This window comes from Zosterops lateralis, assembly GCF_965231275.1.
Source record: "Zosterops lateralis genome assembly, chromosome: 16".
In the NCBI taxonomy this organism is placed as follows: domain Eukaryota; kingdom Metazoa; phylum Chordata; class Aves; order Passeriformes; family Zosteropidae; genus Zosterops; species Zosterops lateralis.
Window position 1 is genome coordinate 12,774,918 of NC_139776.1, and position 27,226 is coordinate 12,802,143.

The following is a 27,226-nucleotide window of genomic DNA, read 5'->3' on the forward strand; positions in this document are numbered from 1 at the left end:
CTCTTGTGCTCGCTGTGGCAATGGGCTGTGATAAGCATAAAAATTCCACTGCAAACTGGAAAAATTCTTCAGATTTCCTCACTTTCCTCAGAAACCACACTGAGCAGCAGGTATCAATAGCTCCCAGTGTTCAAACTTTGCTTGCATCGTTCTTTCCATGGAACATTCCCAGGAGAAGAAAGCAGGAGCAGATTAACATGGTGAGCTGGGGAAACCAATTCTCCCCATGCTGCCTGCACTTCTGCTTCCTTCCACTGTGCTGCTGGTGTCTGGGCTACAAAATCTGCTTAATGCATGTTTAGGAGCAGACAAGCCTCTTGGGAACAGTGACAGGGGTCAGTAGATGACATGAGGATCAACTCTCCATCTCAGATTGAATGGAGATTGGAGCAAAATGAAGCCCTGGCACAGGGTGCCCAGAGAAGCTGTGGCTGCCCCTGGATCCCTGGAAGTGTCCAAGGCCAGGCTGGACAGGACTTGGAGCACCCAGGGACAGTGGAAGGTGTCCCTGCCCATGGCAAGGGGTGGAATGAAATGAGCTTTAAGGTCCCTTCCAGCCCAAACCACTCTGGGATGTTGTGATTCTATACTTCACAGATCTGCCTCTGCCAGTGGTGAGCTTACGGATAGGTCGTGGTTTGGGTGAGCTGAGGCGCATGGATCATGTGTAAGAGACAATCCATGAGCCTTTCAAAGGAGTTTTGACAATGACTTCTCACAGCACCCTGGTGTCCATAGTTTTTATACCTGGAGAGCCCAAAAGCACACATCCATCTTTCTCACTCTAGTGGTGAGCCATGAGGTCTGGCATAGTCCTGCCTCCCTAGCAAGAAGTGGAGATGTATTCCCTGGGGATGGTGAGGTTTTGGTAGACACTGGGCTGTGGACACTGTGACAAAGAGTTGTGTGCCTTTGCATGAAGGTTTATGAAGTCCTTGTAACTATACTTAAAATACTTGCAGTGACCTGAGTTCTTGACATTTCAAAGTGCCTTAGGTTATAAAAACATTGGCCATAGGTTGACAAAGGCTAGTTAGAACCCAGTTGTCACTGTTGTGGACAGCTTTTGTGTGAAGTGTTACAAACTGTTCAGGTCCTTAAGCTGAAACAGGATTAAAAAAGCAGGTGAGGGAACACCTCATGCTGGTTATCTGTTCCACATAAAGCCCCCCAACCCCAGGATGTCCCCTGTGCCTTCTGAGGGTACTTCTCTTATGGCTTTGACCCAAAGACCTGACAGATCCCAGGCAGCATCTCTTGAGCATCTGCTGTTCATCATACAGCATCCCCCCCTGTGGCACACTCAGACCAAAGTCAGCTTTTGAGTTCACTGACCAGCTTCAGGCTGGTCTGGGGATGTTGGGACAGGGCTGGACAGGGAGCGGCAGTGCCTGATGCTGGATTCTTAATGCTGGGAGCACAGGGCTGCATCCATCAGCCTGGTACCATCTCCACTGAGGACAGAGCTGCAACATGAGCTTGCTTCTTAGAAGACATCAGAGAATCCACATGAGAGCCACCACTGTCACCACGACCCGGCCGGGGACAGCTCCTGTTGGGGACCTCATAGCGTGAGGTGCCAAGGAGCACACCATGACATGCAAGTCCATAGGAAAATAACTTTATTAGTTCTGGTGTTGGTGGAGCTGCTTGGGTTGTGCCTCCCTTCATTGTCTGTGTAATTTAGAGATGGTTTTTCCATCTCAGCTTATGAAATATTGAGAGCTTCAGTATTTTGCGCAACCTCCATCAGAAGTGTCAGAAGCCCCAGCGAGCTGAACTTTCTGAACTTGAATGTTTTATTGATGTGCCTTGCCAGCAGCCCCTCCAGTGGAGACTGGGCTGCTGGAAGCAGGGGGTGCTGGGAGGCTCTGTTGGCTCAGCCTGTTCCCAACCTGTTTTGCTGCCTGAGCATCATCTCATGGGATGCTCCAGGTGTTTGTGTGCTGATATTTGAATGCGATTCACTTCTTTTTTCCCAACTGAAGCATGTGGAATTGTGGCTCTCGGATGAGGTTTGGAGGAGGGAAAGCTGCTGTAAACCTGTTCCTCCTCTGCCTGCAGTCAGGCTGCTGTTCTCAGAGTGATGTTTGCCCAGCCAGGGAAGCAGCAGCTTTGTGTGCTCCTACAGCAGCCCAAAGTCTCCTGTCCAAATTGCCCCCTCATTATCATAGAGCATCCTGCCTGTATTGGGAGGCCTGTCCTCTGCAGGAGGAGTTTGTGGCCCCTGTGTTCATGAACTCATGCCGTGCCTGCTTGCAGAATGCTTTTTAATACTTCCTTTAAAGCAGTTTTCTCCCTTTACAGCCTCTTCCCCTCCCAAAGGGAAGCAGAGGTACCTTAAACTAATTAGGACTAAGCAGCAGGGAAGCCAGGGTGAAGGGTTAGGTGAGTTGCCGGGGGCAGTACCTCCAGGAGGTTTATGGACATAGCAGTTAGCAGTAGCCTGCCAGAGCACTGGGAATTTCATAAAAAGGAGCATTTTGCTGCCTGTGAACAAGTAACTATCCCGTCATGCCTACACCAGCTGTGGAGAATTTGGCATGCTTGATTTTTGGACTTGTAAAAAAGCAGCATCCCCCAGCTTGGGCAGTGGCAGGCTCTTAATTTGCTGAGCTAGGAAAGTACTGAGGTCCCTGGTTCTCAAAAAAAGTAGCTGGAGAGAAAGGTGGTGTTGCCTGCAAAGAAGGTGTTGACTGCAGAGATTTGGAAAGGATCAAGACCTGAGCCTGCTCAGCTGTACGGACTGGAGCAGCGAATCACTGCTGAGGTCTTAAAATGTGCCTGAGCACGGTCTGAGGGCAGAATGCAAACATTCATTGCCTCTCCTGCCGGCTGGTTTGTCGGGAGCTGGCGGTGGGATGGCGAGGAGCAGGACAGTTTGGGCTGTCCGGAGGGGTGGTTGCCCCTGCTGGGGCAGGAGCCCGGCAGCCGGCAATGCTGTTGTGTAAATCCGTGTTTGCCCAGCGCCCGGCTGGCGGTGAATGGTGCCGGCCTGATGGGATTAGTCAGGGGCCTCCAGTTAATGCGTGTTGTTCACGCCGCACCTCGGGGAGCAGCCGGTCGGGATTACCCGGGGGTTTGTAGGTGGCACAGCCGCGTCTGTGCATTAATGGGAGGGGGAAATGGCCAAGTGTGGTCGTGCCCGGTGGGTTCCTGCTCTGATCTCCGGTGGAGTTTACTCCCGGTATAAAACATTTCGGATTTACATTTTCCTTTAACACTTCCTCTTCGAGCCGGGTAGTATGTTACACATTTAATTGCCCTTCCTTTGAATTTTCCAGTCCGCGTTTGGTACCCTTGCAACATCAGTATCTTGTTATCTTGTTGTTGCTTCTAATTGCTAACACATGCCATCTTTCCAGCGCCGCAAACTCTGGCGCTAGGCTTGCTTGGAGGGAGCTCGCAGCGAAGATTTACGTGCGTGGGGGAAACCTTCGGAAAATTAATCCGCCGGTTTGCCCAACAGCTCGTCCCGATTTCAAAACCCAGCGCGAGGCTGAGGCTGCTGAGCCCCCGGTGCCGCACAAGGCACGGCTGCTCTGGGGAGGGTGGCAGCTCCTTCAGCTCCTGCCGCTGCCTCGCTGTTCCTGCGGCCATAAACAAATTCCGTGTATTTAACAAGTTAATGTCAGGCGGGCGGCGAGGCGCTGGTAGGTGTGTGCCTGGTGACATCAGCTGGCGAGCAGCCTGGCAGCAGCGCGGCGCAGGCAGGGAGCAGGCAGGGAGCCCAGGGTGTGTGCCTCTAAGCTGGGTATTCTGGCAAGGTGGAGAGCTGGTCTGTTTGGCAGGACCTTCCCATCTGGGATCCATCTGTGTTTCCCTGGAATCGGACAGGCGGCTCCAGGCAGTGAGAAATCGCAGATGTGCGGGACCTGACACATGTCCAGCTAATGAAAGGAGAAGGCAGGCTGGGCTCCGGCTGCGCTCGAAGATCACGGGCGGAGGAGGAGGAGGAGGAAGAGCGCTTTTCTTTCTATTTGAAAGAAGCGAGGTGTATTGCACGGCAGCTGGATCCTCGCAACCTCGCTGGGTAGGGTAAGCAAGGAGCGGGATTATTTTTAAGCAGGCGCTCGGCGTACCCGGAGCCGCGGGGGATGCTCGGGGGGATGCTCAGCCCTGGGCAAGGTTTGGGGAGCTCCTCGGGTTCTGCAGGCGGGCTGGGGAGAGCCCCCAGCTCCGGGGGCAGGTACGGGCAGAGGGCGGGAGCGGCGGCGGCCGCAGCGCTTTGCCAGCCTTGCCTCGGTCCTCTGCAGTGCCGGGGAAAACTTCAATAGCCCAGCCGGCTGCTTGCGAGGATTCTGCAGCTGAAAAAACACTAAACTCTCTCTCTGAGGAGAGCTGCGGTACAGCTCGTTCTGGGTTGCTATGGAATGGTTATTTTTTTTTTTTTTTTTTTTTTCTCTTCCCCCCACCCACCCCCCCTCCACGAGCAGGGGGCTGGGATTTGGCGTTTTCTGGGGAAATGGCAAGGCAGGAAGGGTTTTGTGTGTTTTAGCAGAACGTGGTTTTCTGCTGTGCCTAGGCTTACTCTGGTTTCTGCATGCTGGTGTTGAAGCTGGGAGGAGGGGGGTAAACTGCAGAGGTGGATTTCTTCCATTGGCTCCCAAATTTCCTTAATTTTCCCCGTGTTTTCAGGGCTTCTCTGCATTGTGGCAGAGGCTGCTCCCTTTTTGTCTTTGCACTCCTTGAGCAGCAACTGATGCTCCCAGCATCTAAATCTCCCAGATCAGTCTTCGGATACCAGAACTCACCTCCCCTATGTATTTTTACTGTCGGGCTGTAGACAGGCTGTATTTTCTCTTTTTCTATTGTAATCCCCGCATCTTGTGTATTTTGTTTAAACCTGCCCTTTTCCCCCCTCCTTGTCTTTTGGGAAGGTTCAGCAGTTGAAATTAGTCCTCTGACCCTCTGGTGTAGCTTGTTGTAAAGATCCTTCCCCAAATACTCCCAGCTTTTTCTGTCCCCTACACCACTCAGCTCCTGTGCAATGATACTCAGTCCATTTTATGTGCTGGAGAAATCCTGCCCAGCCACAGGAGATGCACCAAAATCAGCACTCAAAGTTTGGGGAGCTGCAATGTGGCTGAGCATCACTTGCTGTCAGGCTGGAAGAAGAGAGAGGACTATTTGCTGGGCTGCCTGGTGCAGGATGATTCCCTTTGCTGTTGCTTTGTCCAGGTTAGCTTTAACCATGCCAGATGATGGGGTTTCCTGAGGGAGAGCCTGGCTGGGCTCCCTGGCATTGTGCTTGGGCTGCAGCTCTGTGCTTGGTCAGTTTGGCTACTCCATGGGCCACCTTAAGGTTTTGTGTCTTTTGCAGCATGCAAGCATTTGAGTAGAGGCTTTTAAAAATACTATATGTTATTATAAGTCTGCTTCTAGAGACCCACCAAACACCTCCTGTGTGTCCCTGGAGAGGAGGCAGAAGGAGTGTGTGCACTTCAACATCCCAAAGTGCACCAGCACAAAGGAGTTTGAAACCCCAAAAATGCCCAGCAAAGCCACACAGAGTGTGATGATATCTCAGAGCAAAGAGCCGTGCTCCTGTGCTGCTGCCCTCCTGCAGACTTCCCGAATGTGAGCAGGCAGTGCAGGGTGCTGGAGCAGCTGCTCTGTGGTCTCCTTGCAAGAGGAGCCCTGATGAAGCAAACGGAAGTTCTGCCGGCATCAGGGCAGCACAATTTGGCCATTAAATAACTCCTTTGGTAGAGTCCTGCTCAAGCCCTGCAGGAAACTTTCTTTTTTTTCCATTAGGCTCCTTTATCTGTAAAAAGGATTTAGGGTGCCTGATGAGCCGAGTGCGTTGATGAGAGAGGTGGTTGTATTTTGGAGAAGAGGGTGGCTTGAAACTTTGTCACCAGTTCCTAATAATTTTGTAGAAGTGGTGCAGGACATTCAACTAAATACAGTTTTTTCCCCTCCACTATTGTCTGCTGGATAACGTGATTTTCACTATTAGTATGGAAAAGATGTTTAGTCTGATTTTTGGAACTGCCTGGGCTTCACCTAAATGACTGTGTGCCCTTCACAACCAGGTAGCCCAGCACATCCAGCAGCTGGAGAAACACACAAATAATGCAAAACTCAGAGACTCCTGTATGGGAAACAAGGAAAAAGGAGTGAACCAAAGGCAGTTTGAGCAAAGACTGCCAACAGGAAAGTGCAGCTAAGCCAAGGGAAGGATTTGAAGGGTTTGAGGAAAGAGCAGAATTGCTAAAGGCAAGGAGAGTGAATCGTTAATCTGAGAACTCTATTACACAGGGAATGCCCCGAGGAACAGAGCAGAAACTCCATTTAATAGTGAAAAGGCCAAACCAGTGCTGCCAAGCCAGGCTCTGCTCTGCCCAGGGACTGGAGCCACAGCCCCTGCTTACTTCCAAGATGCTGCTATTTTTGCAACTTGCATCTGCTGGTGTTGCAGAGGCTTGTTTAAACCCGCCAAAGCAGAGGGAGCTTTGCTCACATGAACACTGGGTCAGGCTGTTGGGTTTGGGTTTTTTCTGGCTTATTCCTCTCAGTCTTAGAGGACCAGTGTCCCCCAGAGAGCAGGGTTTCACTTAATGCTGCCTCGCCTGTCGCGCCGAGTGTGAGTCCCAAATGATTTTACTGCTGCTTTACAGAGCTTTGTCTTGCGTCTCCCACGGTGGATTTTGGCTTGGAGAGGTTATCACTGGTTTGACAGGTTTGTGTGGTTTGACTGCAGGAGCTGAGTTTTCAAGTCGACCAGCCCTCCAGTCCCCAAATTGACCCATAAATGCAGTAACCACCAGCAGCATTTAGCAGGAGGCAGCGCTCTCCCACGGTTTTGGGATGGGATGGGGGAGCCAGGTGGCCTCTTGTTTTTTCCAGATCTGTTTTTTTAAAGTTTGGACAAAAAACGAGATTTGTTTGACGTGCATGTGTGATGTTTATAGTATAGCTGGAGAGCTGAACACAGTCATTTGAGGACTTGGGCACACGAGGCAGATTTAAGTCAATGCTGGCTAGTTTTTAAATCTGAGGAGGAGATGCTCATAATCTGTTGCCTGTTGGGTTTTTTCCCATTATAAGAGCTGGTTTATCCATACTTGTTCTGGGCTGGATTGTAAGCTCGCCTTTGTCTAGTGACTATTTCCATATCTGATTGCTTGTTGGGAGCAAGGTATGAAATGTGTTTCGACAGACACTCCAGAGCAGTCCCTGGGGGCAGCATCACTGCAGGTCTCTGGGAGTCTGTTCAACTTTTATTTTTATGATGGAGACTGCCTCAATTCATGCAGCGTTCAGGGAACGGCTGGAAAAACCTTTGTTTAGAGTGGGAGCAGCAGCCAGGAAGAAATGGTGAGCAGTGATCCCACAGTTGAAGTGCAGCACGGAGAGGCTTGGGTTCAGTTCCTGGGTCTGCAAGCAATTTTCTGAGGCAGGACCTTGACCTCAGCACGGCTTTGTGTGTCAGCAGCTTATGTCCGACAGGACAATAGCGATTTCAGAGGTTTCAAAGCATTTTAAAGTGTAACTATCATGCCTTTTATTGCGCTGGGCAGTGGCATTTTTATAAGCTAAGCTTAAGGCTTTAGAATAATCCGTATTGAATTTCCTCGGCGTGCTCCCGGCCGCGGGATTCCCGTTCCCATCTCTGGTGCCTGCAGCAGGATCTGTGGGGGGGTATTGAAGGAGGACAGTCACAGGTGGCCAGAACACCATTGAGAAGAACCAACACCTGCAGATCTTCAAAGCCAAGAGTCAGTTTTCCTTCCTCGCCTTGTCTGTGGCGGCGGGATGCCGGTGGGATGCGGTGTAAAAAACCAAAAAAAAAAAAACAAAAAAACCCTGGAAAGGCACAGAAGTGTCTGTGACCACAGCAGAGGGGAGGATGAGGATGAGGAGGCAGAGCCCGGACCTGTTGCGGGCCGGGGAGCGGGCATTGTGCGAACAGATGTGCGGGGCGCTGCGGCCGTGCGGCTCGGGCTGCCCGCAGCGCCAGGTGCAGCCATTGTTCCGCTGCTCCCCATTCAGCCGCCCTCGGCTGCCGCTCCCGCATTGTTCCTCCAGGAAATTAGCATTAAAAACCCATCCCAAACCCCCACGTCCCTCGGCTGCAGGTGACTGTTATTGGCCCCAGCTGCCACCCTTGTGCTTGATTACTTCCATATGGGGCTGTGGCAAGATGTAGGATCCACTTATTGATTTTTTTTTTTAATATTTTTTTCCTCTTTTTTTATTCCCACCCCTACACAGACCCTTCAGCTTCAACAAAACCCTGAAATCTATTAAGCCCCCAATAGGCTCCAGTTGCTGTTACAACTGGGATGAACATTTTACAAGCACAGCTAATTACACCCTCTCTGCTTTCTTCCTTTCTTCAGCCCCCACCCCATAAATGTAAAATAACCAGAGGGCAATTGGTAGTAAATTAAATCTTTGCAGTGTCCTGAGAGGAGGTTTCCTTGCTAGCAGGAAGAAGTCTGCTGGGCTTTAGATGTTTTGTTATTTGGGTTTGGGCTTGTTTTTTGGCTTTTTTTTTTTTAACCAAAAAATGGGAAACTCTGGCGTACTGCTGTGACACACCTATTAAAGGGACATACAGATCCCAGCCTGGGTCTGGGTAAGGAAAAGGAAAACATAATTAAACAAGTGGGATGTTAATTTGTGAGTGTAGTCAGCTGTTGAGAGGAGCCAAGGAGAAACTCCATGCCAAATGAAGTTACAAATTTCTAGGAACAATGTGATTGTTCCTGTGAAAGTCCATACCTCCCAAAATACCCCCTTGGGGTAGTGCTGGCATGGAGCATCCTGGGTTCTCCTCGAGACAAGATGGGCTGCAGCTGGGAAGAGGAGGGAGGGAGCATCCCTTGGTGCCCTACCTGGGCCTGGGAAATGCACCTGCTCTTCAGAAGCACTGAGCATCTCAAGTGGGGAGCCCAGGTGGGTCACGTCCTGTGGGATCAGCCCCGGTGGGTCACATCCTGTGGGATCAGCCCACGCAGCCCTGACCTACTTTGTGCAGGCAGGAGCAGAGGGGCCTGGCAGCTGGTGCTGTGCTGGAGGCATCAGGCAGAGCTGCCCCCCGTGCCCCTGCCTGAGCAGCCTGGGTGCCCAAGCCCTGGCCCACGACTGAGGTGGGTCAGTCACACCTCTCTGGAGAAGTGTTGGGGTTCCCTTACCCAGCTGAGACCCCTAAAGGCTGTGCTGGTGAGGTTTGTGCTGGAGGCTCCTGGCAGAGCAGCAGGGGTGGGGATGATGGTCCTTGGAGCACCATGGAGATGTTCCTGCTGCTGCCTGGCCTTGAGGGGCTGTTGGAGGTGAGAGCCCACCAGAGCCTTGTGGGCCTCAGCTGGCACAGCCTGGGAGGCCATTCCTCAGGGAACCATCATCTTTTGTGTCTGTGCATTCGTGGTGGTGCCCCAGCAGCCATTTCCATGGGATCTCTCTTGTTCCTGCTGGTGATGCACTGAGCAGTTGGTGCACAGACTTGGCAGGGCAGCAGAGGTGCTGCAGTGTCCCATCGTGGTGCAGGATGCACACAGATGCAGGAAAGCAAACCTCCAGCTGGAAATGATCCTAGAAATGCCTTTCTCTGCTCACAAAGAGACATGGAAGATATATTCATAATGGAGAATGACATTTGATTCAGCAGAGTCTCCTGGCTAGTCTGGAATTAGGCACTGCACTGAAACTTTGCTCAGATACAAAAGTCTTTAGGGACAGCTGGAGCTTGGTTGGTTGATCTCAGGATTACAGATGCAAACTTAGTTATGGATGGGGAGTGGACTTGCCCTGAGGCTTAATGTCTCAGCATTGGTGCTCCACCATTTGTCATGTTGACCTTCACCATGAGTTCCATCCTCCTTTTGACAGGTGGGACCTCCCAGTGTAGATTGTGAGGATTTAAAATAAAAATTCTGGTTGCTGTCTGAGAAGGTGTGTTCAGCTGAAGTACTTGGTTTATTTACTCCAAGTCCCTCCTTCCTGATGCAGACTCTCCTGGCTTGCCTGCCTGGCATAGACCACCCAGATCTCCCAGGGAAGCATCCCTGCAGGTGCAGTGGTGGGGAAGGGAGTGGGCTTCTAAAACAATTCCAGCTCTTAGGGGTGCTGTGCAGCCTGGGGAGAGCCACCGGGTCCAGCAGGTCAGAAGGTGAATGAAGGAGGCAAAACAACCTCGTGGAATATCTCAAGCGATTTTCCTCAGACTTGTTTTAAACCCTTCAAAGTCAAATCTCAAACTTAGGGGGTTTCTTCTCCCTAATTAAATTAACAGGCCATATGGTGTTTACTGTGAGCGCCTGCAATATGGAAGGAGCTACCTCCTGGATCACTTTCTTTTTTCAAAAGCTGCTGCTTTACCTGATGTCACTGTTCTGAAATGTTCTTTTCAGCAGCAGGCGCGAGGGGTTATTTCTGCCACCTCAGTGCTGTTGGTGTCACCTTCTGATCCCAGGGCATAACCTGTTTCTGCAGCTTGCTTTGTTTTTGCTTGGTTTTTGTTAGGCCATTTTGGTGCTTAGTGGGGAGCATGTATAAGTCAGGGCTTTTTTCATGCTTTTTCACACGCAGGTGACGATTCTTGTTCCTGGAGCTGAGGAGAATAGAAAACAATTCAGGGTGGGTTTTTGGGGGGGTGCTGGTGTTTCCTTTTAACAACTGCTACCTTTTTTTTTTTTTTTTTTTTCATTGAAGTTAATATGACTATCTCAGGAATATGTGAAACTGCAAGTTTTGTAGAGTTTTGTTCTTTATTGATGGGCTGGTTTTAAAGAACTTACTTTGCCTGTGCTGCTTTTATCTTTGCATGAAATGTGGAGGAGGAGGAAGTGAAGACCTTGAGGAAGAGAAATCATTGGGTTTTTATAAGATCCTTGCACTTAGCTTAAGAAGAAATAGGGTAAGAATCTCTAAACTTGTAGAAGTCAAGGAATGGAAAGTCTTGGATTTTGCTGTCTGTTTTGAGCTGCCCTCACTCATTTAGGGTTTTTTGGTAATTATCATTTGTGTGTGAGTACGCTTGCTGTGGGCTCATCCTGCATCTCTCCAGTGGTGTATCTCAACCTTTCTCTGTGATTTTTACTTTGTTGGTGCATCTTTTTCCTAGGGGTGGGTGACCCTTTATCTCCAGCCAGGCTCAGCTTGTTGTGGGGTGTCTGAGCTCCCAGGAACAGATCCATTTGTGGCCGCTGAAAACACCCTGCCACATTAGCATATTCCTGCAACGTATGCTCCAAGGGTGTTTCTTTGCAGAGAAGCCTCTCTAAAGATAGCATCTTGAAGTTCTGTGTTGTCAACCAGGGACACTTGATCTAAAAAACAACATTTGATACACAGACAAGGTTTGCAAGTGCCATCTGGATTCTGGGAGATGAGCTAGGTTGTCTCTGTTTTGCATGCACTCACCAGGAAAAAAAAAAAAAGTGTGTGCAGGCGGATGAATTCTTCAGAATCACCTGAGCAGAACTGTTTAGTCCCCATGAGTGTCCTCAGTGACATGGGACACCTGTGTAATGCCATACCACTGGGTATCATGTCCCTCTGGACCTTCTTAGGGTGCTGGGAATAATTCTGTAGTTCAGTGATCTATTATTGAAACCCAGGTGGAATCAATTGAAATTCTCTCACACCAGTAATATTTTAATCTTCCAGCATACTGCAAGGCAGAACCTGCAAATGATGCAAAGCCCTGCAGAAATGGGCATCTTTTTAGGGAGGTGGGGATGCAGGGAACGCAGATGTCTTTGTCTGGCTTCAATTCTGCCTGGTGGAGAGGCTGTCCTCAAACCCACGCCAGCTCTGAGAGAAACCTGAATACCACGAAAACCTAAAGTAGCCCTAAAGGGTTGAACAGCAAACTCCCTGTCCACATCTTCCCAGGGACGTGTAGCTTCTAGAATGGATTTTCCTTCAGGGCCTATTTTTTGACTTTCTAGTTATCCTCTCATATGCAAATCTAATTTGCCTAATGGGCTGGTGAGTGTAATTGAAAGGCAGCCTGCACTTACACGATAGTGAAAAGTCTCACCTGTGCCCAGGCGCAGATGGGGCTCTGCCTCGCTGCTGCATCATTAGAGGAAATTTATAGGGACTGTGTTACAAGCTTTGCTGTGACCAGGGGAGGATAATGACAGTTCAGAACAAACTTGGGGGTTTTTTTGGGTTGTTTTGTGCCCTGGTCTCACAATTTTTGCAATTGAGCTTTTTGGGTTTATGTCTTTCCCCTGTGCTCTAGTTGATGAGGAGCAGATTAATGCAGGTTACTGGTAACTAATTGAGGACAATCCTAAGAATGATGAATTGGAAAGTCTTGTCTGTGCTGTGTTGCTGTGTAATGGGTTGAGAGCAAGTGCAGCAGCAGCTGAGCCAGCCTTCACTCTCCAGTCCCTGCGCACCACTGACTCTCCAGAGGTTATCCATGGAAATTGTCCACCTCTGCTGCCCACAGCAGAACCAGTCACTGCTGTGCATCCATCTCTGCTGGGAGCAGACCAAGAAGTTGTGGATCACCCATCCCTGACAGTGTTCATGTTCCAGCTGGACAGGGCTTGGAGTACCCTGGTCTGGTGGAAGGTGTTAGGGGCTTTGGAACGGAGAGATTTTTAAGGTCCCTTCCAACCTAAACCATTCCATGATTCTAAATAGTGAACTTTGATGGTTCTCCTGTCCGTCCCAATCTCTCTGTGCCTGGACTCTGCAGGAGATGCTGGCTCATGGGGCTCCAGGTGTGTAGGGGCCCCACACCCCTAAATGTGTTCCTCCTGTGCTTCTTGCTCTGGGGGATGGTGGAAATTTCCCACAGGCTGCTCAGACTTGGGACACAGAGGAAAAGCCATTTGTGTGGTGGTGTGAGGAGTGTTTTTAAGAGGCAGAATTGTCATCTTGGCAGGGCTCCTGTGTGTGCCATTGATGGCAGGGACTATTAGCTGGGCAGCACTGAATGCACTTAGCACCCAAGTGAATGAAGTGAGCTGGGAGTCATTAGTGAGGCTTGGCTACCTCAGCAGTATCAGCAGGGCAGGGTGTTGGTGTGGGCAGCACTGCCAGCACTGTGCCAGGGCTGCCTGGGAAAGCCACCCTGGCTCTGGGGCCAGGGACACTCCTGCTCACACAACCTCAGGTGGGTCAGATAGGAAGGGACCTCAGTGGGGCCTCTGGTTCCACATCCCTGCTCCAGCTGGGTCATCCCAGAGCACATGGCACAGGGTTGTGTCCAGACAGTTCTGGAATAGCTCCAGTGAGGGAGATATTTGCCCTCCCTCGGCAATTCCACATAGTGAAGAAGTTTTTCATGTTCAGGTGAATGTGGGCATCAGTTCCTGCCAGTTCCTCTGGTCCCTGCCCTGACCCTTCCCTGCAGACAGTGACAGAGGGATGGAGTCTCCTCTGGCACTTGTAGGAAGTTGTAAATAATGAGGATGAAAGATCTCCCTAATCTTTCCCAAGTTCCTCCTTGATCTCTTGGACAACTTGCCCAGTTTTGGATTAAGCCTGTTGGAGCTTTAGCCCTGGAGCTGGCTGGCAGTGGTGAGCTCCTGCTCTTCATCCTCCATCTGGAGAAGAGAGACTGTGTTAGACTCTGTTTTATATTTGGAAATGGTATGACTTCAGGGACCCAAGGGGGATGTTTTTCTGTATCCTTCCTTGATTGCTTCATTTTGGGTTTGTGGTAGAACTTGGTTCGTGGTTTGTTTTGCACTGGAATTGGTTTGTTTTGTTTTTGCTAAAACGACCATTGTTTTCATCTAAACTGGCCCCTTTGACTAGGACCTTCTGGATTGCTTCTTTCTCCAGATGGTCAGGATTTGTACCTGCTCCATGCTTAACAAACAGGTTGGTTGTTAGTTTTGGGGTTTTTTTCTAGTTTAATATAGGCTTTTGTAATAGCTTTGGGTGTCCTTGGTATTATTTGTGCCTCTCTGTGGTCACATTGGTTGTTATGGATTAAATGTGGTTTTCTGCCTTGAGATCTCATTTCTTTTAGAAGTGACCTTGCTTTTTTTAATTGCTTGTTATTTACAATTATTGGTAGTGGTGCTTGAGCTGCTGGCAGTGCTGCTTTGTGTCTGCCTGGTATGCAGAGACTTTTTTATCCCAGTTTGTGTTTCACTCATTTGGAGTACTCTCTACTCACTGGATACCCCTACCCTTAAACCCCAGAGCTGCTGTTCCTGTTCTCATTTGTCCAGATCCCTGTGTGCTCAGTGATATTATTCCTGATGCTCTAAGAAATCCAGATTTGCTCAGTACTGATTGTTTTCTGAGGTCAGTGCTGATTGATAGTGTTGGGGACCAAACCATCAAGCAGCAGGATTTGGAAGATGTAGGACAGCAAGAGAGTTTTCTTAAATGGTTTTAAAGCTGGACTTTAAACTCCTCTTATATGTCTTTAGTAATCAGGTTTAAAGCTCCCAAATCTTCAGTCACTGGGTGATTTTAAGGTGGGTTTGAATTCATCCTTTTATTTTGAAAGATTTAATGATTTTTCAGGCTGTTCCCCTTTTTTGTTGTATTGCTTGAACTTCCAAGGTGCTCCAGGCTGCCTCTGCCCTGCTGTGTGGATCCCTGGGATGGGGCAGTGTGGGATGGGGACCTGTCCAGGTCATGGACAATGCCTGTGTTTGTTGTACCTAGTGAGGCAGGTTCACTGTGGAGCTCCAGTCCCATCTCAGGGATGCGTGGGGTAAAGGACTCATTTGCACAGACAAGGCTGTCCCAAAGGAGCTGCTGTGGCTGAAGGATTTCTGGATTCTCTGATGACAAAAAACTGGAGTAAACCTTGCTGTCCTCATCACAATCTGTGGAAACTTTTGTACAGACCATGCAGATCCCTGTAGGAACTTTGTCCTGCATGTGGCCAAACTCATTCCCAGCAGCTGACTAGGAGAAGAGGCACAGGGATGGACAGGATCTGAAGTGTCAGGGGCTGTGGGATTGGGATCTGAGCTCAGCTGGCACTGGGATAAGGGGTATCACACCATCCGTCAGCTGCTTGGGGTTAAAAATACACCAAGCAGTGCAGTGGCAGAAGAAACTCCCCAAATGATTGTCCTTGGAGAGGCAGGGGTGCATCCTGCAGTGAGAAGAGCCACTGGTGGGAAGCCTTCAGCAAAGGGGCTCACTGTGCTGACCCAGAAACAGCCCCCTTCTCAGCACCTCCTAAATCTCCTGTGGAATTGCCTGGGAAATGTCCTCCTTTTCCACAGCTTTTCCTACTGAAACTGAGAGCTGGGACATAAAACACCAGGCAGTGAAAACTGAGGCTCGCTGACCTGGTGACCATCACTTTTGGGATGAATCAGACTCGCAGTGCAGAAGCTGCAGGATTCCCCTGGGAAGGGGGTTCTCCTGGGGAAGCCATGGGAGTGCCAGAGCTGCAGTGCTCACCTGGTTTTCCTGAAGCAGCTCAGCAGGGAGAGAAGGGCAGTGCTGCAGAGTGGGAGCTGTGGCCTCACTGTGGGCGCTGCACTGGTGGCTGTTGGCTCTGCTGGGATCTGCTCTGTGCACGTTGCCCTTTCCTCAGCTCTTTGGGTAAAGGATAAAGTCAGGCAGTGAGGAGGCTCAAGGTCCTAAATGGAGTTTGTGGAGAGGTCAAGGGATGAATTTGTGGCTTAAATCTCTTATGATGGATTTTTAAACCACAAATGCTGCTCAGACACCTCTAATTGCAGCATCTGTGTGAGAGGCTCTTGTGCAGGAGAAGCTGCAGAGCAGCCAGAACCCCCTACGAATGCTCCCCTTGGATGAGAGAACCCCATAACCCTCTCTGAGGCTCCTCCAAAGCTGTTCCTGAGAAGCCCAGCAAGGGTTGCAGTGGTGGTGGCCCCATGCTGGATCATCCATGGGGAGCTGTGGGTTCCCTGTGCAGTTTCTTGGGTCACTCCTAGGAGCCTGCTCCAGCAGCTCTGCTTTTCCCAAGCCTGTTTAAATCAGTGGATGCATTCCTATTGACTGTTCAGAGCTGCAGAGAGCCCCTTGGAGCTAATTAGTAATTAGAGGATGCCAATTAACCACGGCTCCCCAGGCTCTGCTGCTTTGCTGGTACTGCTGGGTCAGGGAAGGAGGGAACAAAATGGAGCCCAGTGCGAATGTGTTTCATCTGGAGAGCAGGAGAAGGGTGGAGCTGCTTGTTAAATGGCCAGCAATCCATGTTTTAAAAGGATTTATGAGGGCTAGATAAAATCATGTCCTAAAGGCTGTCTCAAAGCCTCTGTTAAGGTGGAAAATGCTTTCTAAACTTGGAGCTTGTTTCACTGTGTTTCCCCTCTTCTGGACCTCCCAAAATTTTACAGGTACAAAAGTTCCAGCTTTATTTACTCCATGGTGTTTAGCCTAAGCAGAATGAGAAACAGATTTGCATTCTCAAAATTACAGTGCTCAGTAGTTCCTCTGTATAACCTGTGGATTATACGCCTGCCCACCTTCGGTAATGTGGTCCCTAAACTGTGGCAGAACTTAAGGAATGCTCCCAAGGGAAAAACAGGCTTTTGCTGCCATTGCCAGGGGAGGCTTGGTCATTCAACCATGAGTTTCCCACTTGTTGGATCACTTCTTACTCTGTGATTTAAACTTGGTGTTCACTGGACCCTGGAGGGGCAAATCCATGGACTTTGATGCTCTGGGCAGGGAGCAATTTCAGACCTCTTGGGAGTGTAACCTCTTAAAGCCAATTCTTAAAATTATTTTTTCTATCTAAAAAGTAGCTGAGATGGTAAAAGTGCTGCTTTTATTTCATTTTTTTTTAATACAAGCATAATTAACTCAATTCTTGCTTTCACTCTACACAGCATTTCCAATAAATAAAACCCAAGCTCTCTTTTGCCCCGACATCTCATTTCCCCACATGTAGAAGAACCGCAAAAAATCATCATTAAATGAAAACCCCCAAACTTTGCTAGCAGGCTGTTGCTCCAAGCCTTTCTCCATGGTATCCCTTCTGTACGTGTTGTGTCTGGGCTCCACCAGCCTCGGGAGCCGTTAATCTTCCTGGTGTTTTCTTCCCTGAGGCAAATGAGACACAGATGTTCCCATCTGGAAACTTTGCTCCCGCCACCGTTGTTCTGCTCCGAGTCAGAGGCTTTGGAGAGCAGTGTGCAGCAGGCTGAGACTTTTAAGAACTAATTTTTTTTACCATGATTGTGATAATTGCCCGTTTGATATCTGTAACTGCTTTCATTTTTCATTCCGAGTGCTTTAGCCCAAGGAGTAAATAGTGTGGAGGAGGAAATATTTCTTAATATTGTTATGGGAGTGGGTGATAAAAAAAAAATAGTCTTGATTCTGTAATCTTAAATGGAACAAGGAATTAATGAAAAATTACCAAAATAGTTAGCAGTAACTAAGCAAATGAATTAGTGAGCAACTCTGGCTTTGCTGAATGAGTGCCCTGTCCCAGGTTATAACCCAGCCAAAGGGATGGTTTGGGGATCACTCCCCTCAATCCCCAAAGTGCTTCCTATCCTAAAACTGCAGTGCAGGCCTTGGTTTCCAGGAAAGTATTCTCCTGGGCTATATTCCAGGAGAATGCCAGGTGAGGATGAGGAGGGTTCCGTGCCCCAGGGCACCACAGGTTCCCTGGCAGAGCTCTCAGCATCCTTTTGAGACAGTGATGAGCAAAAGCTGCTGCCAGGGACACCAAGGGATGAACTTCGGTCCCTAAAATTTATTTATAGGGATCCTAGTGGTGTGGGAAGGGAATGGCTGTGGTGTGGTGGCTAAAGCAGCGATAGCTTCTGGGTGGAAATGGCTGTCAGGGTCATTGTTGCCTGCCTCCTTCATGGGAAAGAGAACAGGAGAATGGGGTTCACCACAACAGTGGTTTCTATTCTTGTAGAAGTGAGATGACCAGAATTTGGGGGTTTGATGTACAACAGCTCCGAGGAGTGTTGGATGTGATCATTTGTGGGGTGAATCCCACAGCCAGGTTTTGGTCCTGGCTTGGGTCCATGGCCCCAGAGGGAAGCAGAGCTCAAGAGGCAGAGATGCCATGCAGGCAGGTTTGTGCTGCTGGCTCTGACATGGCCATGGCACGGGCAGAGCTGGAGCTGCAGCCGCCTTGTCTGGCTGGGAACTGCCCCGAAATCCAACCTGTGCTACCGCTGAGTTCCTAGAGCCAGGCACATTAATAGGATTTTATAAAAATCACTGAAGGGCAAGATGGATAAAGATCTGCAGTCTGCCTTCAGGAATAAATTATTAATCTTATTTCCCTTATTAACTGCTTTCTGGACTGCTTGTGAACGATAACATACTTTGCTCTTTCAAGTTCTTCTATCTGAGTTTCGCATTGAATTGAGATTTAAAGTGAAACAGCTGTGTGTGGGAGAGGACTAGATGGCAATGGAGATACACGCGTTTATTTTTGATTTATAAAATGCCTATCCCAGGCTCAGCAGCTCCCTCCTGTGTGATGCAAGGCTCTCCTGAGAGGTGCCGAGCCCTCTCCACTCCCACAGCATCTTACAGCTCAGGAGCCTGGATGTGCCACAAAACTGAGCTAAACGGGGTAAAAATAGGCTGATCACATGGAGTGGAGGAAATATCTGTGCAGTGACATGAGTTACCCACTGATGCTGTAGTAGCATCTTGGCCAGCTCCATGGCATGGAGGGAGGAGAATGGAGAGGGACCTCGTGTGACCAGCCCTTGCTGGTGACCTGCTTATGCCACACACTCCTGTCCCCTAGTGCTGGTTGTAAATCACCTTTTGTTGACTTCAGCAGAGAAAGGCCTCTAGAAACCACCCCACAAGCAAATAAATGTCAATATTTGTAGAGAGAAGTCATCTTGAATACAGACCTCCCAGTGCTTCACTCTCCTCCAAACTGGGACAGACCCAACCATCCTTTTTTTCTGAAAGCTGCTGTATTGGCTGCCTTGTGCCTGATGCTTATCTTCAGTCTTCCCCCTCCATCGCTTTTTGATGCAGCAATGCTGCAAAAAGATAAAATATTACTTTTTCCCTTGCCAATGTGATTTGAGTTTGAGCTTGGGGGAAGCTGTCTGGAAGCAGGTGAGGGGGGGAATTGTGGTGGAGAAGCAGTAAATGGCATCTTCTGGAAGCCCGAGTAATGATACTCTTGCTTTGCATGTAGATCACCTCTCATCTGCATGCCTTGGAGAACTGCAAAGGTGCTCTACAGATGGCTTAGAGCCATCAAGGGGAGGGAAAGGCAACCTTGGAGCGGAGGAAAGATGTTAATAAAATTTAAATGTAATTCTTCCCATTTCTCAGTTCCTAAATGTGAAAAATATTAGCTTGGTGGAGACTGAAAACAGATGGTGAGCAGTTGGAGCAGATAAGCATGTTATTCAAAATAAACATTCGCCAAAGCTGGGGAGGTGGCGAACCATATTTCATTTCACCCTATTTACATTATCAGGTCAGGTTACACTGATGCTGCCTCTCGTCTGTATTCAGACGATCAACAGGGACCCTGTGAGGAGCCAACTGCAGCACATCCTCCTCGCTGGGGACGTCAGGGCTGGGCTGGGGCATTGCCTGGCCTGCCCTGCAGCATGAGACATGCAGCTACTTGCAGAACTACAGAACAGTTTGGGTCAGAGGGGGCTCTTAAAGGTCTGTCCCTCCTTCATCTCCTCCTCTCCAGTGGCCTCTCTGTCCATTTAGCCAAGTTTAGCATTGCTTGATCTGGAACCAGGGACTCTGATCTGTGTAAATGGTGGGGAAATAAGTTCCAAGGACTGTTTGTAGGAAGGGATCATTTTGCTGACTTGTAGGTGATCTATAATTTATGTCTCTAGCCCAAGTGCTCACTTGAGGTGTCAGGGCCAGTGGGAAGAGAGATGTGGCTGCAGAGTGGCTGATCTCCTTTGCCTTGAGGGATGTTTTGGGATGGGCTGGATCACCTTTGGGGTGTCTGTTTGTCCACTGGCTTTGGAATAAGCTCAGACCTGGCTCGTGGAGGACCAAAGAATTTGTCCTGCTGGACCCAACCTTGGCTGTTGTTACTGGGTCAGTTCTCCAGTCCCTTGCTCTCAAGGGGAAGGTATGAATTTGGGGCTTTCAACTTTTTGGGGTAAGGAGAGGCTTTTTAGGTTATGAATATGTTCTGCCTGTTCCAGATGAAAGTTGAAAACACCTGCTTTGATTAAACCTTTCTGTCTGAAATCATTACAGGCTTTCCCTCTTGAGACTGAATCACCGGGCAAACCCTTGTACACAGCCTTTTACTCAAAAAAATACCTTTGTTATTTTACAGGTTTGCAATGTACCCACTTAGTGGTAAAAGCTTTGTTGACAAGGTCTGATTTTGTGCCTGTTCTCTGTCCAGCAAACTGCCAAAGGGGAAAGCAAACCCTTACCTGGGCATAGCTGCTGGTGCTGCAGGGCTGTCTCATGTTCCGTGTGGTTTTCTCTTATTTCTTCCAAGATATTTCATGGTTTGACTTCTACAGAAAGCTGGAGAGCTCAAGTCTGGCACATGGGTTGGTGAGGCACAGTTCTGACTCTGCAGCTTATTAACAAATGAGAGCTCCAAAGTCACTCCCAGGGCAGGCAGGTTCATCCTTCCTCCTTAGCTCTTGTGCCATGGAATCAAGGGGAGTCCTGCCCATGCATCAGGGATGGCCTGAAGACATCACTCAGGGAGGTGACTGTGTTAAATTGTGCCTGTGCAGACACTACAGTGTAAATTCATATAAAGCATCCCCATTTTCTGCTCTGTAGCAGTGGCTCTTCCTCTCTTCCCTTGGTCTCAGCAAATCCATGGCTCTGCCAGGGAATCTGGATAAGGCATTCTCTTGAGCAGAGTGGAGCACCTCCTGATACTTGAATTATATCTTGAATTTTGGGAAGAGGATGAAGAGGAGACCATTTGTGTTTGTCTGCCTCACTGTCACTCTTCTCTAGCTCCTAATCTGGCTTTTTTGGGGAAGGTAACATCCAGTTCTCCTCATGCACTGTTTTTGCTTCTTTTTCATCACTTAGTTTATTCTCTAATTGCCAGAGGAATTTAAGGATTAATTTAAATTCCAGTGTACTTGAGATGCTCCCTAACTTGTTGCTGGTTTTTTGTTCTTCTGCCTTTTCCATTTTCTCAAGCCCACAGGCATGAAGAGATTAATAAAGCAGCTTCTTTGTACAGTTTTTAGTGCAAGTAAATGCTGAAGTTACCTGTCACAGCAACACTCTCTTTGTACTAAACACCAGAGGTGGAAGACTTCTTTAAAGTAAATGAATAGGACAAGATCTGTCTGGAGCTGGTGTTGAAACTGCCCCCTCTGAAATGTGCTGTGGTGTTGGAGACCTGGGAATGCAGCAGTGGGACCTCTCTGAGGATCAGTTGAGACCCCAGATTTTCTCTTGGCATCTCGTCCCGTTGTCTCACTTTGCTCTTTCTCCTCTCCAGAAAGGAAAATCATCAGCTGCACTTAATCTTGACATATGTTCCTTTTTAATTTGTTACGCCAGGATGGGAACTGGAGCAGTGAAGGAAATCTGGTGCACACCGACAGCCAGAGCGGGGGCAGGCGAACCCAGGGCTGGCAGTGTGTTGGGGAGGGAGGGAGGGCTCCAGGTGTACTCACAGCTCTGGCACTTTCTGGGCTCTTGCACACCTGGACTCCTTAAATGGGACACAGGAATATCTGGGGCAGGAGCACAGGCTGGGCTGTGGCTGCAGCTGCAGCTGCCCATGCCCAGCGAGTGGCTGGGAGCTGAAACAGCGCTGCCAAATCTGTGAAAACTGCTGGGGGGAGATGGGACTCTGCCATGGAGCCAAGGCTAAAACAGCATCTCCTCGGGTTTTGTTCTCTCTGAGTCCTCTTCCCATGGGGAATTCCAGTGTGTCTGAGGCCAGGAAGGCAGCTCTCCCACACAGGTGTCCCCGTGGCTGCCACCTCTTTCCCTGGTCACCCTGGGCAGGTCCTGGTGCACAGCTGAGCTGTACAGTGACACAGTGACATGTATCACTGCAAAGTTTGGACATTTGGCAGCTTGGCAGCCAAAGTGTTGTGCCATAAACGTGTCTGGCCTGCTCCTGCAGGCACTGCTTGAGAAGTAACAACAGCATTTATGTTTCTAATCTAGGTAAGGGTTGGAAGGAGGAGTTTTTGAAGGAAAAGAGTGCAATGTTCCCAGTTTGGGCAGGTATCTTGGTCTGGTGCTTGGAACATTCAGTCATTGACAATTATTCTTGTTAGAGTATCATCTAAAATCTATGATGGCATTTGACTCTTTAGGTGAGTGACACAGCTGAGTGACCTGCACATGTTTTGAGGAGTATCTCTGCATCCTCCCTGTGCATCTGGAGGCACTGAAAAGCTGCTCTTGGTGAGCCACTAAATATTTCTGAGTGGTAGAAGTGAAAGAATGAGACCAGGAAGGCAGCCCTTCTCCAGGGAGCAGCTCACTGGCTCAGTTTTAGCCCCAGGTCAACTCAAGGCTGACTCAAGCCCTTGGTCACAGCCTGGTTTGCTCAGATGATTCTCATTAAATGGACATGTTTAGGCTAAAAAAGAGCTTCAGAAAGATGGTTTTTATCTGCATTTATAGATGCCCCAGGTCATTAGCAGGAAGCATTTAAATTTAACAATCTTGTTTGCTTCTTGTCTGTTGGAGTGGGCTTGGAAAGGAAGGTGTTGGCTTCTTGTGGGCTTCAGTTTTGGTGTCTCACACAGTAGCTGGTTTTATTTTGGGGTTCTAAATTCTATGCAAAATTTATCTCCTTCCCTGTAAATTAACCAAATTAGTTCTGCTTTCTTAATGTGCCCTAGGAACAGTTTAGGAAGGAATAGGAGAAAACTTAAGGATTTCACACTCTCCGGAGTATGGCAGTATCAGGTTGGCCATGTACACCTGGAAAGGGGGTTTCATGGAAGAGGGAGAGGAGGCAGGTGGGTGACAGTGGGTCCCTGGATGGTCATCAGGGAACTGACACCAAGTGCTGGAGAGGCACAATTAGTGCTGTTTTGATGGAAAAAATTGGGTCATTAAGCAATGCGTCCCTTCCTTGCCTGGGTGAAGGAACTCAGACTTTTTGTGGTAGAAATACCCCTAACTTTGTGTACAAAATCTCACTGGTTTGCTGCATTTGTTTAGAGAGGAAAGAAAGTCAGAGGGGTTTCCCTGCTCTTGCTGATTAACTCACCTGCTGGGATAGGTGCCTACATGTGTCAGTGATATCCTGTTGCTAATCAGTGCATGGTTATTCATCTGAATATCATATTCCTGCATGGTAATGACAGGGAGAGTCTGCACATCAGGGTTCAATTGTATGGAAGCTGGACCACATGTACAGTAGTTGACAATATGGGATAAATGTAGTTACTGTATGTTAAAATTAATGGTAGTTTCCCATGGCTTCAGTATCTCCCCCACTTCATGAAAGCAAAGCCTAGAATTTTTTCCTTTTCTTGAAAGCAGGCTTAGATAAATGAAGACACAAATGTTCAGGGACGTGGGTTTTGTAGCGATTCCAACCCAAGTTATTCCACCTGTACTGACAGGGCAGGAAAACATGGATTTTCAGTGTGTATCCTCCCTGCTTCCCCTTCCTGCAAACAGCAGAAAGAAATGCTGGGAATAACAAAGTTCATTTGTTACCTCGCTGGCATTCCCCATGACTTGCCATAAGGAAAATAAATGAGGCAGCTCGGTGGCAGAGCAGGTGCTGGGGCTGACAGAGCAGATCCCAGGCAGCAACACGAGGGCTCAGGTGCCAGTTTGTGTTTTCTCTGCTCTCCAAAACAGCTTTTTTGTTGTTGGGAGTTGAGAAGTAGCAGGTTTGGGTTGTATTTCAGTGCAGAATTTTGCCACCTATTCAGTGCTCTATGGGAATGCAGCATTTAATCGCTTTGCCTGGGCTCAAAAGCTGAGTGCCTTGCAGCTGACAGATACTGGTAAGAACTGTGGATAACAAATTAGATGGTAATGGTCCCAAGGCCAGCTTGCATCACTGGGGAGGTGGAAGTTGAGTTGAGCTCCCTCACAGCCTGAGCTGGGGTGCAGCTGGACGTGCTGGGGACCCGGCCGTGTTCCTGGGTGGGACAAGCTGCTCACATCTTGTTAGTGAGTTAATTGAGCGAGGAGAGGGGCAGCTTGAAGAGCAGGGAGTGGGGCCCATCATCTCCATCAGAGGGGTGATTTCTTTGGGGTCATGGCCACTGGAGACACTGGCAGTGCAATGCAGAGCACCCCTGGAATGGGACTGGCTCCCACAGGAGCTGTGCTTTGGAGATCCTTAGGCTTTGTCTGCTGAGTTGTCTGCGTTTTTAAAGGCAAAATTACCCCAAAACACTGCCCTAAAAAAAAAAGCATCCCGCTATTACATTAGGATGCTTCTTCCTTTTTGCCTTGTGAAGCTGATCCCAGCCCCTGGAGCTGGGAGTGTGGTCACACTGTTCCCCTGAGCTGGGACATCCCTCAAGGCTGCAAAGGAAGCTGCAGTTTGAGCTGGTGATAGATTAGAGACTGCACACAGGAGAGGGGCTGTGAGTAGCTGATATCAGTTCACCTACAACCCCAGGCTCATTCCAGTCACTTCTGGCACAGCCCAAGTCCACATTACTTGTTGCATGGCTCCCAGAGGTTGTGATTCCTCTGGAAAGGCTCAGAGAGGTGTGTGTGGGCACTCTGGGGAGTATCTTTAATAGGGGCAAAACAACACTTTGAACAGCATCTTTGGGCATGAGGGGTAAGCAGATGGAGTCAGGAGAGTGGGATGGTGAGCACAGACACCATGGGCATGTCCCTGGGTGCCTGTCCCCAGCTCGGGACCCTCCAGGGCAGCGTGGGAGCCTTGCGTGACTTCCCCCAGCTCTTATCTTCACCCGTGCAACTGTTCTTGGCGTGCTGGGCGGGGAAATGCGTGTCAGGGAGTGTCACTAAGCCTTGCCACCTTCTCTTGGTACAGTTGCTGGTGAGAAGAGGGTGCCAGTGATGCCCGGATCGCCCGTGGAAGTGAAGATCCAGTCCAGGTCCTCTCCTCCCAACATGCCGCCACTACCCCCCGTCAACCCCGGTGGGCCCCGGCCCGTGTCCTTCACTCCGACTGCACGTAAGACCCCAGTGCTGCCTGTCCTGGGAGCAGCTCTGGCTCACCTGGCTCCCTGCTTGTGCTTGTCCTGGGAACAGCTCTGGCCAGCAGGGAAGGCTCTGCCCATAGAGCTCCCTGGGACGTCTCAGCCATTCAGCCAGGGCACGGAGGGTGATGCTGCCTGCCTGGGAGGGAGGGGGGACCGGGGCTTTCCTGCAGTTCTGTAGTGCATGAGGGACATAAAACAGAGTGTGTAATCCCCCTGCCTGTTCCTGCTTTGCTCCTGGTGCTGCCTTGAGTCTTTCTCTTGGCAGGTGCAGCCTTGATTTCCACCATAAACTCCTTAAGAAATTGAATCTTTTATCAGGTCAGCTTCAAGCAAGCCAAGAGCTGGGCTTTCCTCTTTATCTTTTGGAGGAGTTAATTCCCACTCTGCTGTATCTCACTTTGCAGGCAGCATTCCTGCAGCTGAGATTAGAAAGTTTTTCTCTTTTTTAATTTCCCAGCCGTGAAAATTTCTTGCTGTCCATCCAGGTTCTCTTTTCTCCATCTTCTCTTTATAATCTTTCCTATTAAGCTACAGTCAGTCCTGATCCTGCCCAGCTGTAGCACAGCCTTGCACCCACTTCTTCTAACTAAGCATTGCTCAGAGGTGACTCCATGGATGGAAAGGACCTTCAGCCTTTTCTTACAGCCTAGAAAGGGTCTTTTTTTTTCCTTCTTTAGCCAACATTTAAGCCATATAATGTCTTTTTAAAAGCATTGTTCCAGTAGCAAAGCTGCTTTACTTTGTTGGGCATGGAGTTATCTGACCCCCACATATGGCATGTACATATTTTCCATGCTCTCCTCACCCCTTTACCCTGCACAGAGTGTTCTCTAGCTGACTGTGCCTTGCTGTGCTGTCCATGATGGTGTCTGGGCTATCTCAGAGTTCCATGCTGGCAGTGGGATTTGGAGATTTCCAGGCCAGCCTCCTGGAGGACACTCTGTGATGCGCTGTGTGGTGCTGGCAGCAGCACTAATCACCGGGTTATCCCGCCAGACACATTGTCCCCATCTTTATGTGCTCAGGCGTTTTTAATGGCTCTCCTTTTGCTCAGGCAGAAAAAGACCATTAGCAAAGTGACAGAAATTAATTTTTCCAATGAGGATGCTTGGCATGCTGTTAAGGGCCAAGAAGCCTGAATCTGCTGATTGCAGATGACTTAATTGCCTCTTTCCAAGACAGATGAGAGATGCGACCTGTGGTGAGGTTTGTTCTTGCTTTTCCATTTCTCAGTTGCACCAGAGGGTCTTGGTCACTCCGTGGGGGTGTGACCTGCCCTGTCAAACCCGTGGCTTGGGCAGGTGAGCAGGAGCAGTTGGAACAAGGCCATGCCTGCCTATGGATCACTAACACAGGGTTGGGGAAGCAGCAAAACCTTTGACTGTGTAGGACCTAAAGCAGAATTTGAGAGTAGCTTTAGATGAGGACTTCATTCACAGGAATTTTATCATCCTGCTGTCCCCAAACCAGCAATCCCACTGGCCTTGGTACACTGCCAGCACTGTGCTCTCACCTGGAAGTGGAGGTGCCAGCCCTGCTGTGTGGTCTGTGGTGGAGCAGCCCTGGTTATGTGCAGGATCAGATAACTGCCAGCTGCCCTGCGGTGGGGCCGTTGGTGGGGGTCAGGAGGAGTGAGCCCAAAATCGCAGCGCGCACTCACGGGGCCGTGTAACGGCAGCCCCGACCCCACACCGCTCCCGGGGCATCCCCCATCCATCCTCTGCTCCCTCCTTGGCAGCCTCTCCCGAGGGTCCCCTGCAGCCCCAAGGGTGTCTCACAGCCCCTCTTTCTCCTGAGGTATAAATAGAGCCCGTTGCACTCCCCAGACTTTCATCTGAAAGAGTAAGAGGAAGTGAAATAGAGAAGAGGGAAAGCGCCTCAGTTGTGGCCGCCGGAGAGCACGGGGCTGCACAGCCTTTGCTGTTTGAGAGGAGCTTCTCTTGGCAGCTTCACCCTATTTATAACCCTTTTATAGTGAAATAAAGGCCTTTATGAGTAATTACCAGAAAGGCCTTGCCTTTCACACAGCTCTGGTGTGCTCTGTGGATCTGTACCCGTGGGTACATCCTGACAACCCTGTTGCTTTGCTGCTTTGTGAGTGTGAAGAGGAGTTTTTCAGGTTGCTTTGCTCCATAACAAAAGGCACGAGCTCACATTGCCTTTGTACCTCCATCCTCTCAGTGCTGGCCTTCACCTTCATCTCATCATCTGTT

General features: G+C 49.3%; 1 protein-coding gene across 5 annotated transcripts in view; it reads left to right on the forward strand.

Annotated features, from left to right (window-relative positions):
• CBFA2T2 (CBFA2/RUNX1 partner transcriptional co-repressor 2) overlaps positions 1–27,226 on the forward strand; it is a 57,372-nt gene that overhangs the window by 17,212 nt on the left and 12,934 nt on the right. For 3 of the 5 annotated variants that reach the window (XM_083873069.1, XM_083873067.1, XM_083873068.1), the window contains one exon: positions 24,842–24,985. In XM_083873069.1, coding sequence (XP_083729195.1) covers positions 24,868–24,985 — 118 coding nt within the window. In that variant the 5' untranslated portion in view covers positions 24,842–24,867. Of the gene's footprint in view, positions 1–3,705; positions 4,039–24,841; positions 24,986–27,226 lie in introns of those variants that run through there. The other 2 variants (XM_083873070.1, XM_083873071.1) reach the window with 2 other exon arrangements.